The following is a 14,621-nucleotide window of genomic DNA, read 5'->3' on the forward strand; positions in this document are numbered from 1 at the left end:
GACAAGGAGACGGCGCAGCTAACTAGCAGTTAAAGGTTTCCGAGTCTGGTTTGTGAGTTTCGACCGAGCGAAGTGTTTGTTTGGTCTAGTACGCCCTAAGACTGTCTCTTTTGCCCAGGTTCAGCCGTAAACTGACGGTCCAACGTCACAAAGTCTTTCTTGACAACGCGACAAGTACCTACTAGGTACTTTAGGTACCTGGGTCCATGTCCCAGAAATCCGGCTAGTCCACTTGGTGTTCTAGAGTTAACTCAGACGGGGAGGGGAGTGGGAGGTTCGCGGCTCACATGTACCCCGCCGACGCGCCCCAATCCACGTCGAGGTACCTTTTCGCTGCGCATGACCCGTTAAGGAACCTTATCCACATGGGTGCCCTCGCTGGCGGCTACTTGCACGCGACGTCACTGGCCTGCCGCTGTTGTCCGAACGGTTCTACTTTTCTGTGTCCTGGGTTCCTCCTGCCTTTCTTCAAATCACTTCTCCGTCCTTGTCTTCCTTGCTCCTCGAGTCTCATTAGCTCTTTCCTTCCAGATTTAAGTGATCCAATCCCAGACAAATGGTCAACCGGCCTTCTTCCTCTTCCACACAACCCCACAGTTTTTTTGATGCTTGCTCCTGCTTGGCTGGGTTCCCTTCACCTCCCGCTTGGCTCACCTAATTCTTTTTCTCCTTCTACGTTGCACGTCAACAAGACTCGCGCGTTTTCTTCTTTGCAGCTTTTTCCATCTTCCGGATCGTCGCACGCCGCCAACCCTGTTGGATGCGCATAGCAACGCTATTCAACCTACTTTTACTTGATATATATACCTTGAGACTCGGACATATTGACTCGCGCGTCACGGCACCTGCGTGTAAGTCTACATCGGCAAATCCCCTCCGGAACTAACGACGCCAAAAACTACTCAATCTCAATTCCCTCGCTCTTCTGCTCTCAAACAGACTTACGCGCCCGCAACATCACCCCGCCTGCCTTCGAATGCTCCTTTGGCTCTTGTTTCGTATCTTGCATAGTTGTTAGCAAGGGGTATCTGCTTGTATAACTTCTCGTCCTGGAGTAGCATTCGTCTCTGCTCCGCCACGCGGAGCTTCACTTTTCCTTGTCACCATGGTAATGACCAGCCCTACGAGAGACATCAAGTGTCTTTATATCTCCCAGAAATTCCAACCACCACTGACACACCCTCACAGGTTCTCTATAAACGTAAGCCGGTGCAGTTCCTGCCACCGGCAGATATCCAAGATGAAAATGCAGAAGTATGTACTGGGTTTGAATTTCATCGCCAATAGGCTCGAACTAATAGGAAAGCTTACATAACTGACTGACCCAGGTATGGCACATTCCCCAGACCGGAGAGCTCTTCCAGAACTATGAGGACTACCTAAGCCGGTAAGTTTGGCCTCGCGCATATGGTTTGCTGCGCTGGCATGGGCTCCTTTGCTGGTATCTCATAACATGGGAAGTATTTGTGTGCTGATAATTCGTCGCCGTCAGTATGGACTTTTACAAACAGGTATTATATATTCAGTATCCAACGTTTTAAATGAATGCGCTGTGTCGTTTCTTACACCAGTCCTTAGCGTCGATTCAACGACCAAATAACAGGCCACTCTGGCCTCACCTTTTTTGAGGCTTTCAACAGTGAGGTTCGATTTTACCCATTCTCCAGCACATACTGTCAAAAGAAAGTGCTGCTTACTTTTTTTCTCTGATCGCGCAGCTTACCGGCGGTCGCGAAGTCGAAGCTTCGTTTCCCGAAGCACTTAAAGGCCCAATTCTCCGCAAAGTCCAGTTCCAAACCATTTCTCGTCTGGACAACCTTGTTGATTTAATCTACGAAGAATTTAAGCACGATTATTACCCGGGGGAGGAGGTGACGGTAACCTTGGACGGCGGTGACAGGATTCACGGCCTCGTGAGGGATAAGACCACGTACGGCCCAAGAATATTACCTGACGGCTCCCGGACACTACCTGTGACACGCTACCTGGTCAACATCAAAGACTCCGACGAAGAAACCAACGTTACCAATGAGCACATTTGTCGCGATCGTGGTGTTTTCACCAAGGCTATGCTACGTTCGTTCATTAAGAAGACGGTTATCAGAGAAGCATGGACGGGGGCGCCATGGTTAGTCAAGCATGACTACGCTAACATGTATCACATTGATACCAGAGTCCCCCCTCAGCTTCGACACGATACAAAGCTGCTAGAGCGGAAGCAACTGCAGGCCCAAAAACGGGGGATTACCAACGAATTGAACGGTGTTTCAAATGCCGGACCAATGCGACTCCCGGAATTGAAGCCTGCTACAAAGCATCAGAAGGGGAAGCAAAGTCAATTCGGTATCAAGGGGCTTAAGTGGCCTCTCAATGAGCCTGTCAATGGCGTTGACGGGCTAATACAACATGAGCAACCAAGGGCTCCGATACGTGAACCCACCCCGCCTCCTCCGCCCCCCCCTACCAAGTATCCTATTGAAGACCTATCACTACCGCCCAAAGAAGGCAGCGTTCGTCCCCGTCTCAAATTCATGTGTCATGATCCTCCCGTCAAGATTGAGCCCGAGATTGATGAATCTAGGCCATTTTTTGACAAAATCGACATGGCCACAGTTGGTGCATTCTTAGAGACCTGGGACACCCTGAATGTATATTGCGAGATCTTCAAGCTTGACTCTTTTACATTTGACGACTTCGTCGAGACTATGTCTGTGGCTTCCGAACAACTTAAGGTTCAGTTATTTGACGAGATTCACTGCTCTGTGCTGAAAGTACTAGTCGACTCGGAGCGCGAAGGAGGCAAAGTTCGCATCAACCTACCGGAACTAGAAGACGAGTACAGCGACGAAGAAGAAGGCGAGGAAGAAGATGATGAAGCAGACGAAGGGCAGGAGGCAGCCGCTGAGCCTGAGGAGAAGCCAAAGGGTCGCGCCACTCGCAGCAGTCTCGCCAAACTAGAGGCCGAAAGGTTAGCGGCAGAAGCTGCTGCCGCCGAGAAGGAAGAAATTCGAGCAGAGCAGGAATCGCGCAATCGAGCCGAAGAATTGATGAGGGAATTTGATTGGATAGATCACCTTCGGAAGCGCAACTTCTCCAACGGCGGATGGGAGAGGATCATGGTTGGACTGTTGCATCAGTTATCTAAAGACGATCGCTACAAGGAATCTTGTGAGGAATTGCTCGAGCAGCTAGTTCCGGCTGACTCAAATCCTACACAAGAAGCCATTCGACAGAGTTATGCTGAACTCGACGTCAACTGTCGCGTCAAGGCCTTGCAGATAATATGTCTGCTTACGATGCAGACAAAAGCTGTCCGTGGTTATATGGAAGACTGCAGTGAGACCATGACCAAGTATCGCAAGGACAGAATCGAATGGCAACGACAGAAGAAGCAAGCGTAAGTTCTTGTGAATTTTGCACACGATGCGAAGCATACCTCTTGACCAGAGGCTGACTTGGCTGTTCTATAGTATCGAAGATGTTCGCCAACTGCACGAACAACGCAGAGAGCTTGTACCCGACCCGGATCCATATGAACAAGTTGATGCCAATGTCGTGAAGGAAGAAGAGGATGCCAAGATGGCTGACGCTGACGAGTCCCAGATCGACAAAGAAAATGCAGAAGAAGGTAACGACGAGCCTAGCCAGCCAAAGGGTAAACGACGGGGTCGTGCACCAGCGGACAAGAAGAAGAAGAAAGATGCAGAACTCGAAAAGGAGAAGAAGGAAAAAGAAAAAGCGAAGGAGAAGGAAAAGGAAAAGGGGGCGGAGAAAGAAAAAGAAAAGACGCGGAAAGAGATGATCAAGCTGACTTCTCAACAACAGAAGCAGTACAACAAGATTCTGAAGGAGATACAAAAGAAGGAGGACATCATCAAAGAATGCGAAGATGAGGTGGCAGTTATCGAAAACGATCTGCGTGAAGCGGACTGCCCACGTACAAGGGTTCTGGGCAAGGACCGCTTCTGGAACCGATATTACTGGTTTGAAAGAAACGGAATGCCTTATGGCGGGTTGCCTACAAGCTCCACAGCAGCAGCCGAATATGCCAACGGGTGCATTTGGGTCCAGGGACCCGATGACATGGAACGCGAGGGGTACATCGACGGATCTCCAGACCTGCCAGACGAATGCAAGGCCAAGTTCAGAATGACGGTGTCGGAGCGCAAAACTAGGGAGGAGAATGGAACCAGCGTTTTCACAGCCAGACAATGGGGCTACATCTCAGAGCCTGAAGATTTGCACGCATTGATTAAATGGCTAGACCCTCGGGGCTTCAATGAGCTGAAGCTACGCAAGGAACTCGTCAACTACAAGGAAAAAATTGCCAAGCATATGGAAAACAGGAAGAAGTACCTGGCAGGTGAGGAGGATAAGGACAAAAAAGACGAGGCCGTGACGAAGAGAAGCAGTTCACGCATCCGGGATAAGACCCCAGAACCGCCGACCTACCGTTGCTTGCAGTGGGAAAACACAATGGCGCTTGAGGAGCTAGGTCACATCCATTCAGACCCTCCGCCGCCCCCAAGAGCTAGGAAGCAAACTAAGAAGAGGGAGGCACAAACCGAGGCGGCAGGCCGAGGTGCGGCCAAGTCTCGGCGGCGAGGCTAGGTGGCTATAAAGCACTTGGATTGACCAGTATGGTAAACCGGAGCTTTGATTTTCCTCCAGAGGTTGGTTGACAGCTCGGAGGTGAATCACAGACGAAAATTGGAGGGTACTCTTTTTTGGAAACGGGAGCACTAAATGTCGCTTGTGTACTCTTTGCTCTTTTTTTTTTTTTTTATTAAACAGCGATGTTATTTTTATGATTGGAAGGTTTCGTTCCTTGGATAAGAAGTGGTCGATGTTTTGGTATAGACGAACATAGATGCCTTTGGTCGGGGCCGGTAGGCGGGCATAGAAGTGTTTTTCAGGAGCGCATTCGGTCAGGCTAGGACAGATAGACGATAGGGACATCAAGTCATGAATGAATGTGCGAAGACGAATTAGAGTTTGCCTGCGGTACATATAGTGTTGTGTAGACTACAGTGTATCATGTTGTACATTGGGCTTGGGTGATGGGAGGCATCGGGCGCATTGACAGGCCGGCGGCTTACTTGATGCTGACGATGGTATTTATTAGAAGTTGCCAATGTATGTACTGCGTTCAAATAGTAGCAGCGGGTCGGGGTAAACAGTGGGATGAAATGGGAAGGCAATGATGTTTAGACGAGGCTGAGGATAGTCGGTCGGTCGGTCGGTCGGTCGGTCGGAAACGGGTGCGAGTGCGAAAGCGATGATGATAACGGGTGACGCCGCAGCCCCCAACTGAAGACGTGCGGCACTGCAGCCGTGCCTGGACGACTTGCAATGGTTGCATGTGAAGTCCCCAAGCGGCATGGATTGACTGACCACATGTGCGACATGACCGTGAGTGCTCGTTGGAACGTCTGCCATGCGCCACCATGGGCCGAGGCTGCAGCGCGCATCCTGGACGCCTGGGCATGGCGGCATTCCTGGGACTTGACAGGCTGATGGGGTCAATCAAATGCCGTGTCTGAGCTGGGCTAGGCACTCCGTACGTACATGGGAAGTGCATCATCGATGACGGGGTGGAGAGTTGGCATCGGCCATTATATCTGAGCGCCTTCGCATAATGCTTTTTGTTGACGCCGGATTAATCGAACCATGCTTCAGTGATTTACCATCATCATGGCCGACAATTCCCCCAAGATTACGCTGTACTGGTATGATTATGCTGCCCAAACACGGACACATTTGTCTGGTCACCACGCTCTTCTCCCCATCCACCCAAATCTTGCCGAGACTGATGAACCACATGCTCACTCGACTGACCCAAAACAAAGGCTCAACCATTCGCGCTCGCAGCGCATCATATGGCTCCTCGAGGAACTCAAAGTCCCCTATGAAATCGAAGTCTTCCACCGCGACAAGGAAACACTCCTCGCGCCCAAGGAGCTCGAACAGATTCACCCACTGGGTAAATCGCCCGTGATTGCAATCGTGCCCCCCGGCGGCGATGCAAGCAAGCCCATTGTTCTGGCCGAGAGCGGATTCATGACGCAGTATCTCGTGGACCATGCGCCCGAGGGAAAGAATCTGATGCCCACGAAGTGGCAGGACGGCAAGGAGGGCGTCATTGGCGGCGAGACGGAGGAGTGGTTGCGCTATGGCTATTACATGCATTATGCAGAGGGGAGTTTGATGCCGTACTTGGTCCTTGCGCTGGTGCTGTCTCGTGAGTGTTTCTTCTTCTTTTTTTTTTATTTTCTTGCCCATGATAATACGCCAGCCGATGGCGCGGGATTGTTCACGATTCAATCCGCGGCTAACTGGGTCTCGGAACAGGCCTCAAGTCTCCTCAGGTCCCTTTCCTCGTCCGCCCCATCACGTCCATCATTGCCAACCGCATCATCTCCATGTTTGTCTTCCCGAATGTCAGCAAACACCTTGCCTTTCTCGACCAGCAGCTCGCGACGTCGGGCGGCAAGTACCTCTGCGGCGATAAGCTGACCGCCGCCGATATACTCATGAGCTTCCCTGTTATCGCTGGGTCTGGCCGGTTTGATGAGCTGGGCTACTTTGAGGGCGGGTCGTGGGAGAAGGCGTATCCCAGGGTTGCAGAGTATGTCAAGGTGTTGGAGTCAGAGGAGGGGTACAAGAGGAGCGTGGAGAAGATTGAGGCTATTGATGGCAAGTTTGAGGCCTCGTTGTAGGGGCGGGACGATGTGCTGGTGTTATGTCATGTGGTTGACGGACGTAATACTTGCGGCTGCCAGGGAGGCTATGATAACCTAGAGGTGTACTTTGCATGTCAGGTAGTTGGTACATGCGCGTCCACCGGAACGGAAACTTCTCTTGTGATGATGAATCAATTTTAATTATGTATGTATCGGCACCGAGATCAAATGCCATGTACTTGAAATAGTAGCATTGCAGTATTGTAAAGACAATTGACCTTGGTAGCTAACATTTGTTGAAGCTTTGTGAAACGCAGTCTCCATTCATTGGCTAAGTGGGTCCGCATCCCTGTCGCCAACCACACCCCTCGAAAAAGTTCCCACAAAGAGCCGTCGACCTTGAACATCTTCTATGCCAGGCGACAATTCGTGGCAACTCGCGCGCGCGCATTCGCCATGTACGCATCAAGAACTGTATGTTCACGATGCGCCTCTAGTGTGCGTGCCGCTGTGCCACCGACGTATAGATCGGCGCCTGGAGCTGGGTCTGGATCTGTCGCGTGGTTCTCATCAACGGCCCCCGCGGCTTCACAACAGGCTTCGAGCTCGAGCTCAACTCCCCATAGCTTCAGACAAACCGGTGAAGGAACCATTTCCAAGAATGGCAATCCTCAGCCTCGACAGCCCCCATTCTCTCAGAAAGCGGGTGCATCTTCAAAGAGGCAGCCTAGACGGAACAAGGACGCCTCTGCGGCTGTAGCTCTGTTCAACGATGTGGTTCAAAAATCCGAGGTCGCTGCTCCCAGAGAGTTCCCTGCCCGACCTACTTCTCGCCAGTCTGCTGCTTCTACTGTGCTTGGAGAATGGGAGATTGCCGCCAAAATGAAGGAGCTGGAGGAAAAGGATGTCGAACCCCTCGAGAGATTGCGTCTCTTCCAGAACGACATATGGCCACATGTTAAGGAACTTCGTGGTCAGATCCCCAAGCACCTCTATCTTGCAACCACCATGTTCTTGGCGCGCACATTTGACACGGTTGCTCAACAAGGTCTCACTGGCGCCAGCGTCGCTCTTTCGAAAATGTGCGCCACAATTGGGAAGTGGGATCTAGACATGCGGAACCAGCTCGTTTTGAATCTGTGCCACACATTAATCAGCAAGAAGCATACTTCGGCGGAGCGGAATGCCCTCGTTGAGGAGCTCTTGGACATGTGGAAGCATATTTCGCAATTACGGAGGATGAGCCAGTTGCACAATGGCAGGCTCTGTTTCGTTTTGCCGTCCGAGGATGAGATCATCGAGGATATTTCAAGCTCTTCAACATCTTTGACAAAGCAGACCGAACCAGGCGAGGTCAAGTCCTCAAACATGGCACCTACGACAAAAGCCCTGGCGAGTATTTTTATTCAATTCCGATTCGAGCAAGCTCGTGAACTCGTGTCTGGTCTATTGGCCACCCTTGCTATACTTTCGGATCCGCGTTTGGCGAGAGATGGAAGCCAAATCAAGGCAGCACCACTGTTGAATCTCGTTTCCATCGTATTGGACCACCAGCCCGCAGACACCGCCTATGTCAATGACATCTTTGCCGGCAAAATAAGATTTCCGTCTTCAAAACTGGCCGATTTGCAGTCCTACGTGCTAGCACAGTGGCCGCAGGCTAGAGACATGGTTATGAGGCACGACTCGGAATGGCGAAAAAGCACTACATCGTCTCACAAGCCATCTCGCTCGTCGAGTGAGTCGTCCTGCCTATCAGGTTTCCACAAGCAGCTCCGTGCCGCCTATCGATCTCGCAACACCGGCGCTATTGTATCTATCTGGCAGGATCTCAATGCCACTTTAGCTCAAGATCAAGAGCTGCGCCGGCAAATGAGCGAGGACCAAGACTTTCTGGATTTTTGGATTTTTGTCTGGTGTGCCGTAAGACGACCCAAGAAGTTGCAAGAGACATTGGATCTCATGCGTGAAGTCGGCATCCAGCCTACGGTGCGATCATATACGAGCATGATGCACGGGTGGAAAATGTGCAAAGACGCAGACCGTATTGAAGCCCTTTGGAATAAGCTGGTTGAATCGGGACTGAGACTCGATGCCGTCATATGGACCGAGCGCATCTCTGGTCTGATTGAGGCCGGAAAGCCACAGTCGGGCATCCAGGCGCTCGCCGAGATGCAAGCTTTGTGGAAGAAAGCAGTTGCCAGTAGAGGCAGCGTCGAAAGCGCGGCCAATGTTGCCGTCCAGCCCAGCACAGAAGTCGTCAATGCCGCCTTCAAGGGCCTCATTGGCCTGGATCGACGGGCAGCAAACGAGGTGCTCTACTGGGCTGGGAGGGAAGGCATCGAGCCCAACATCCGGACATACAACATTCTTCTGAGGGAGAGTCTCCGCAACAGCGCCCCCGAGGATGTGCAGAGTCTGCTGAAGGCCATGAAGAAACGGGGCGTCGAGCCCGACGCGGCCACATTTACGATTATCCTCGAGGGACTGCTCGGTTCCATGGAGAACGCATCCGCAGCCGAGCAAGTCCATGTCGTGAGCCAGATCCTCGGAGACATTGAAGCAGCGGGACTGAGGGCAAATCACGAAACGTACGGCAAGATGCTGTATGCCGTCGCGTCGCTTGCCAACGGCGGTGCGGACGAAGCCATTGCCGCCGTGCAGGACCACATGAAAGCCGCCGGGCTGTCGGCCACGCCGCACATGGTGACGATTCTCATCGAGCGGGCCCTTTCTCGAGATCCCCTGCCTGCTGATGCGGGCGCAACCGTCCGCGCCCTCCTCAAGGAACACGGCCTGTCTAATGTCGCGCAGGGCGACCAGACGCTGTGGGAGCGGGTGATGAGCGCCCACGCCGTCACGGGGGACAGGGCCTCTGCCATGGCGGTGTTTGACGACCTTGCGCGTGCAGGACGGCCCGTCACCTCGCTGCCCTGCTTGACCGACCTGCTCAAGGCCCTTCTAGCTTCGGAGGATGCCCAGGCCACACAGGACGCGAGGCAAGTCGTGGGTGTGGTGCTGAATCATAAGAAAGCGGCGGCAGAGGGCTCGTTTGGCAGAGACACGCGGTATTGGAGGCACCATTTTTGGTACTTGGCAAGGGAAAACGGGTTGATCGACTGGCAGGAAGTGCCGGCTCTTCTGGAGAGCAAGCTGCGCGGATGAAGCTTTGTAGCACACCGTCTGAGAAGGTAGTCCTGGCCATGTGTGATGTGTGATGTTTGGTGTGTGCAATATCATGTACGATAGATGTATAAACACTTGTAAATAAAGATGTATATTACCTCGCTTTCCTCCCCTTCAAGGGAACCTCGTTGACGACCGCTCATCCCGGCACCCAAGACCCCCATCATAACTCACCAGTCTCTTGGTAAAGAAGGGAAAAACAGCAACACAGCAACAGCATCAAGACTCATCCACGGTCTTGTCGTCCCCTTTCGACCCTCCCCCCTCATTTGCCAACAGGGAGGCAATATTCTCCAAACCCTCCACCTCGCCTCTCGCCAACGACCTCCCCCCGCCGTGCCACTCCCCGTCGCGCACCTCCCCGTGCGGGCCGAGTTCCAACGCCCCCGATCGTTCGAGATACTTGCGCGACGCGCCCTCGATGTACTCTGCCCGCTCGCGGCGCCACGACTTGCCGTCCGCTTCTGCTTCCTCCCCGGTCTGCGCACCTAGTTCCGGCAGCAGCCGCCTTAGAGATTCCGACAGCGACCGCAGAGAGTTCAACTGCGACAGCGTGAATTCTGTAGTCGTAGTAATCGGTTTATTTGTCCCGCCCTGCTCGAGCGCCGCCTTTTCGCGCAGGAACCCGAGCTGTTTGTCGTCCCCCTCGGAGGTACTCCCTTCCTTTTCTGCTTCTTCCTCCTCCTTAACCGCGTCCTGCGCGGTGGAGGCGCCCAGTACGCGCTTCAACTTTCGTAGTAGTGCGTCGTTTCTCGCCCTCTCCGCCTCGAGAGACATGTGCAGTTTCTGGCTGGCGTGCAGCCTGCGTCTTAGGGCGTTGACGCTCTCCACTGTTGGTTTGTCGGGGCTGCTTGACAGGTCGAGGCCGTCGTAGTGCGATAGGCGCATGAATGGCTGGTCTTGGGGCTTGACCGTCAGGATGTTTTGCATGGTGTAGAGCTCGAAAATGTCAAAGTTTTTGTCGATGGCGGCGTTGAGGAGGGTTTCGAGCTGGTGGGTGCCGTTTTCGATCTCGAGCTTGGCTGCGTCGAGGGCGGTTTGGGCGGCATCGGGGTCTGTCGCTTTGGGCTTGGGCGCCTTGAAGCCTAGGTTTTGGGGGGGGATGGTGAGGAGGAGGCGTTCGACCGAGTCGAGGGCGCGGTCGGCGAGCACGTTGATGGTGTTGATGATGTCGTCGAGGAGGGCCTGGGCGGACTGGGTGAGTGGGTGAGCTGGGGTTTGGGAGGACAGGTGTACGCACCGCTGGCGGGTAGCTAAAGTGCTCTGTGAGGAGCTCGTAATCTGACCCGTTGGTGGCCATGATGGTTGGAGTCGAGCGGCACGCACCCTTCAACGCGTCCTGCACTGCGGCGCCGGTCGAGGGCGCGGGGATGAGCGGTGTCTCAAGGCAACGTCAAGGCACTGGTTAGGAGGCAATCATATTTCGTATTGTACCTGGAAGAACAAAGAGAGAGAAAAATCCAGCAATGGCATGTGGTGTTGCGGTTGCATAGAACCAACCTCTGGCATGCGGCACGACGAGGTGCATCGACCGACATGGACGAACATCTATCTGGACCCACACACCGACTTGTCGGAAAGACCCCACGCACGCGGCCTCGAACCCCTACGTCACCCCGCTTCGCACACAAGCTCGTGTCAAGTACTTTAGGATCTGAGGTTGGCACCAACAGCTCGTTGCGCCATCGCCGTCAACGCCTCCCCTCATGGGCTCATCTCACACTCTCTCCTTCATTGCAATGTCCCTAAGTTCATGCAGCATTTCACGCCGCCAAATAATAGAAATCAAAATTTCCACCTAGAGCGCACTCGCATAGGCCCCCAAACATGTCCCAGTTCAAGGACATCATGAAGAAAGGGTGGCATCCGGAGAAGTCGGGAACCGGAATCAGGGGCTCAGTGGTGCGTACTTGGCCTTGGCCTACCCCTACGACAACCTCCTCGCATAGATACCCATCTAAGCACCTATGTACTGACAAGATCTGTTGCTGCCGACCAGTCTGGCCTCATGGGCCGCAACAAGGATAACAAAGACGACAGCAGCTTGAACCACGTTGCACGTCCACTGACCGACCTCAAGGACCCGGCGTCCTTTGCACCGCCGCCCAGACGAACAGGCTCTGGCCTTGCACGCGCTCCAAGCCCAGTCTCGACAAAGCGCAACGTTGTTGCGGCTCCATCGAAATACGCCGATCCCAGAGCTCGGCCGGCTGAGCTTCCACCGCGGAGGACTGGGTCAGGCGTTGAGAGTGACGAGGCCTCGCCGACGCGGGACGCTGCCGACAGGAGGAGTCCGCCGTCGTACGACGAAGCTACTTCAGGGGGGGTCGTCTCAAAGGCACCGCCGCGTAGTTTGCCGCCTCGACTGCCTCCGAGAGGTGCCGCCGGAGGGGGCGAGAAGAGCGGCCATCTCAACGAGGGAGCTGTGAGCCGGCTCGGCGCAGCGGGCGTGTCTGTTCCGGCGCTGGGAATTGGCCGTGGCGGCGCCGCCCATTCAACCTCACCAAGTCCCCCGCCCGCCTCGTCACGGGCTTCACCTTCGGCCGAAGCATCAGGGGCCGGGAAATGGGGCGCCCAGGTCAACCAGCTCCAAGGCCGCTTCGGCAAAATGGCCACCCCTTCAGCGGCGTCCTCTGCCCAGGAGCAGCAGCCCAGCCAAGGCACCTCGTGGGCTCAGAAGCAAGCAGCTTTCAAGACGGCGTCGGCCTTCCAAAAGGATCCCTCGTCCGTCTCCTTCTCCGATGCCAAGGCCGCGGCCAGCACGGCCAACAACTTTCGACAGCGCCACGGGGAACAAGTTGCCGCAGGCGCCAAGGCCGCCAACAAGTTCAGTCAAAAATACGGCATCGCGGACAAGCTTGGTGCGTACGCAGGCTCGCAATCTACACAGCCGACCCAGAACAAGTCCGAGCCGCCGCCGCTACCTGGTCCAAGTCAGCCATATACAGGTGCCACGAATGATGCTGCTCAAGCGGCGGTCTCAGGATTGGCTGGCAAGAAGAAGCCGCCGCCGCCGCCACCTAAAAAGAAACCAGGTCTCGCTGCTGCTGCTGCTCCGGACCCTGCCTCTGCTGCACAGGGAGATATGCCTCCTCCCATCCCAATGTCTACGAGGCCACAATTCTAGGGATTTTGCCATCTTTGAGAGGCTAGTCGTGTTAACCAAAAATTTCTGTATACAGAGCATCGCATATCGGCGTTCCTCCCCAAGGCTTTTTCGTGGGTGTGCATTTTGAGTCATGGCCAGGTTCGACTTAAGGGGCTCGGGGGTCTCAAAGCAACATGTCGGGTGAACAGAATTGAATGTTCCGCAAGAATATGCTACACTAGCATCTTCTTCAGAGTCACTTGGCCCAAGCAAAAGAACGGGTTCTAGCGATTCCTCATCTGTGTTGTTTTTTCATATTCCTGCTATAAATGCGGCGACATACGCCAGGCGCTGAAAAAGACGCACTACAATAGCTTTTGTTTTTCTAAATCATAGCCCTCATACATCAAACTTCATATGCAGATCATCATCAGATTAAAAATCGCTTAGACCTTCATCTCAGTGAGACCGTGCTTCCAGACAACGACGTAGGGAGTAACACCGTCCTCACGGTAGTTGAGGAGGACCACACTGGCATAATGATTAGCAAATTTTGGCTTTTCTATCCAAGCACGACCGAGTAGGAAGCCACGCAGCGAGATCAGTAAGGCCAGCTAGTACTTACAGGCCATCGGGGTTCATGGACTCGCCAGTGTAGAACTCAAAATCCTTGAAGTTGGGCAGGAGCTTCTCCTTGACATAGGCCTGGGCCCCCTTCTCGAAGGCGGCGATCTCATCAGCAGAAGCATTGCGCTCCTGAAGGCCAGCCTTGACAGCCTTCATGAAGCCTGTGGGGTGAATCATCAGCATCATTCCTTGCGACTCTTAATAGCGGCATGTCGAGGGGAGTTCTGTAAACATCAAGTCGCATGTACTTACCCTTAAGATAGGCGAGGTAGCCCTTCTTGTCGAAGGAGGTGCTTTGGAGACGGAAAGAGTGGACGATGTTGTTGACCTTGACGGCAGTGTCCTCAAGAGCCTCATCAGCCTCCTCAGCGGAAGCATTGGCACCAGTGTCTATCAAGTGGGAGTTGTTAGCATCAAGACGCGCTTCCTATGAAGATGAATCAAGGAACATAGAGTAAAGCACGGAGAGTGAATGGCACAGCTCGAGCTGGCAATTGAACAAGACGGAGCCAAGGCAGCATATGCCGACAGCTGATGTTGCATAGGAGGCGCGGGGGTTGTATGCAGCTACATGTATCGTCGCAGGTGACGAGGCCACTGGAGGATTGACAGTGGTGGTGGTTGTTTTGGCCGAAAGACGAGGGGCAGGCGGTAGCGGTAGGCGGCTGGCGGCGGGGTTGAAAAAAGTACATCAGACATACCGACAGTGACAGCCTCCTCAGTAATCATGGCACAGTCGGCCTCGTAGACGATGCCGTCAACCAACTTGAGGTTATACGAGTCGGAGATGATCTCGTCACCGGTGATGAGGTCCTATCGAGATTGCGCCGTCAGCATGGTGAATGGTAATGTTTCGCAACTCCAAGGACAGTGTGGGCAGAGTGGCGGGGTAGCCGCAGCAAAGGACGTCTGCTCTTGTTGCTGGTGGATTTTTTGCTCGCTTCTGGCCATGGGTTTTCAGACGCGACGAGATTATTGGCTCGAGCGACGTACCTTGTAAATAATCATGATGGCGGTTTGGTAGACTCGAGGCCGTA

General features: G+C 53.8%; 6 protein-coding genes across 6 annotated transcripts; 4 read left to right on the top strand and 2 right to left on the bottom strand.

Moving 5' to 3' along the window:
• Nucleotides 1–1,105: 1,105 nt before the first annotated feature.
• On the top strand, nt 1,106–4,611 carry ITC1 (Imitation switch two complex protein 1; the record flags this gene model as incomplete). Its single annotated transcript, XM_014688800.1, has 7 exons — nt 1,106–1,108; nt 1,189–1,254; nt 1,329–1,387; nt 1,493–1,511; nt 1,579–1,644; nt 1,719–3,397; nt 3,471–4,611. The coding sequence occupies 7 exons, from the start codon at nt 1,106–1,108 to the stop codon at nt 4,609–4,611; spliced, it is 3,033 nt and encodes a 1,010-aa protein (XP_014544286.1).
• Nucleotides 4,612–5,694: 1,083 nt separating this feature from the next.
• GTT1 (Glutathione S-transferase 1) lies at nt 5,695–6,719 on the top strand (the record flags this gene model as incomplete). The annotated part of the gene is made up of 2 exons (XM_014688801.1): nt 5,695–6,241; nt 6,352–6,719. The coding sequence occupies 2 exons, from the start codon at nt 5,695–5,697 to the stop codon at nt 6,717–6,719; spliced, it is 915 nt and encodes a 304-aa protein (XP_014544287.1).
• A 420-nt stretch (nt 6,720–7,139) lies between these two features.
• Nucleotides 7,140–9,848, top strand: G6M90_00g057020 (uncharacterized protein; the record flags this gene model as incomplete). Its single annotated transcript, XM_014688802.1, has 1 exon — nt 7,140–9,848. One exon carries the CDS (start codon nt 7,140–7,142, stop codon nt 9,846–9,848), a length of 2,709 nt encoding a protein of 902 aa, XP_014544288.1.
• Nucleotides 9,849–10,088: 240 nt separating this feature from the next.
• On the bottom strand, nt 10,089–11,169 carry G6M90_00g057030 (uncharacterized protein; the record flags this gene model as incomplete). The annotated part of the gene is made up of 2 exons (XM_014688803.1): nt 10,089–11,063; nt 11,110–11,169. The coding sequence occupies 2 exons, from the start codon at nt 11,167–11,169 to the stop codon at nt 10,089–10,091; spliced, it is 1,035 nt and encodes a 344-aa protein (XP_014544289.1).
• Nucleotides 11,170–11,696: 527 nt separating this feature from the next.
• On the top strand, nt 11,697–12,996 carry G6M90_00g057040 (uncharacterized protein; the record flags this gene model as incomplete). Its single annotated transcript, XM_014688804.1, has 2 exons — nt 11,697–11,771; nt 11,869–12,996. The coding sequence occupies 2 exons, from the start codon at nt 11,697–11,699 to the stop codon at nt 12,994–12,996; spliced, it is 1,203 nt and encodes a 400-aa protein (XP_014544290.1).
• A 407-nt stretch (nt 12,997–13,403) lies between these two features.
• On the bottom strand, nt 13,404–14,592 carry G6M90_00g057050 (uncharacterized protein; the record flags this gene model as incomplete). Its single annotated transcript, XM_014688805.1, has 5 exons — nt 13,404–13,488; nt 13,583–13,745; nt 13,837–13,974; nt 14,286–14,397; nt 14,578–14,592. The coding sequence occupies 5 exons, from the start codon at nt 14,590–14,592 to the stop codon at nt 13,404–13,406; spliced, it is 513 nt and encodes a 170-aa protein (XP_014544291.1).
• Between the last annotated feature and the right edge of the window lie 29 nt (nt 14,593–14,621).

The sequence above is a fragment of the Metarhizium brunneum genome, chromosome 3 (genome assembly GCF_013426205.1).
Source record: "Metarhizium brunneum chromosome 3, complete sequence".
Classification (NCBI taxonomy): Eukaryota; Fungi; Ascomycota; class Sordariomycetes; order Hypocreales; family Clavicipitaceae; genus Metarhizium; species Metarhizium brunneum.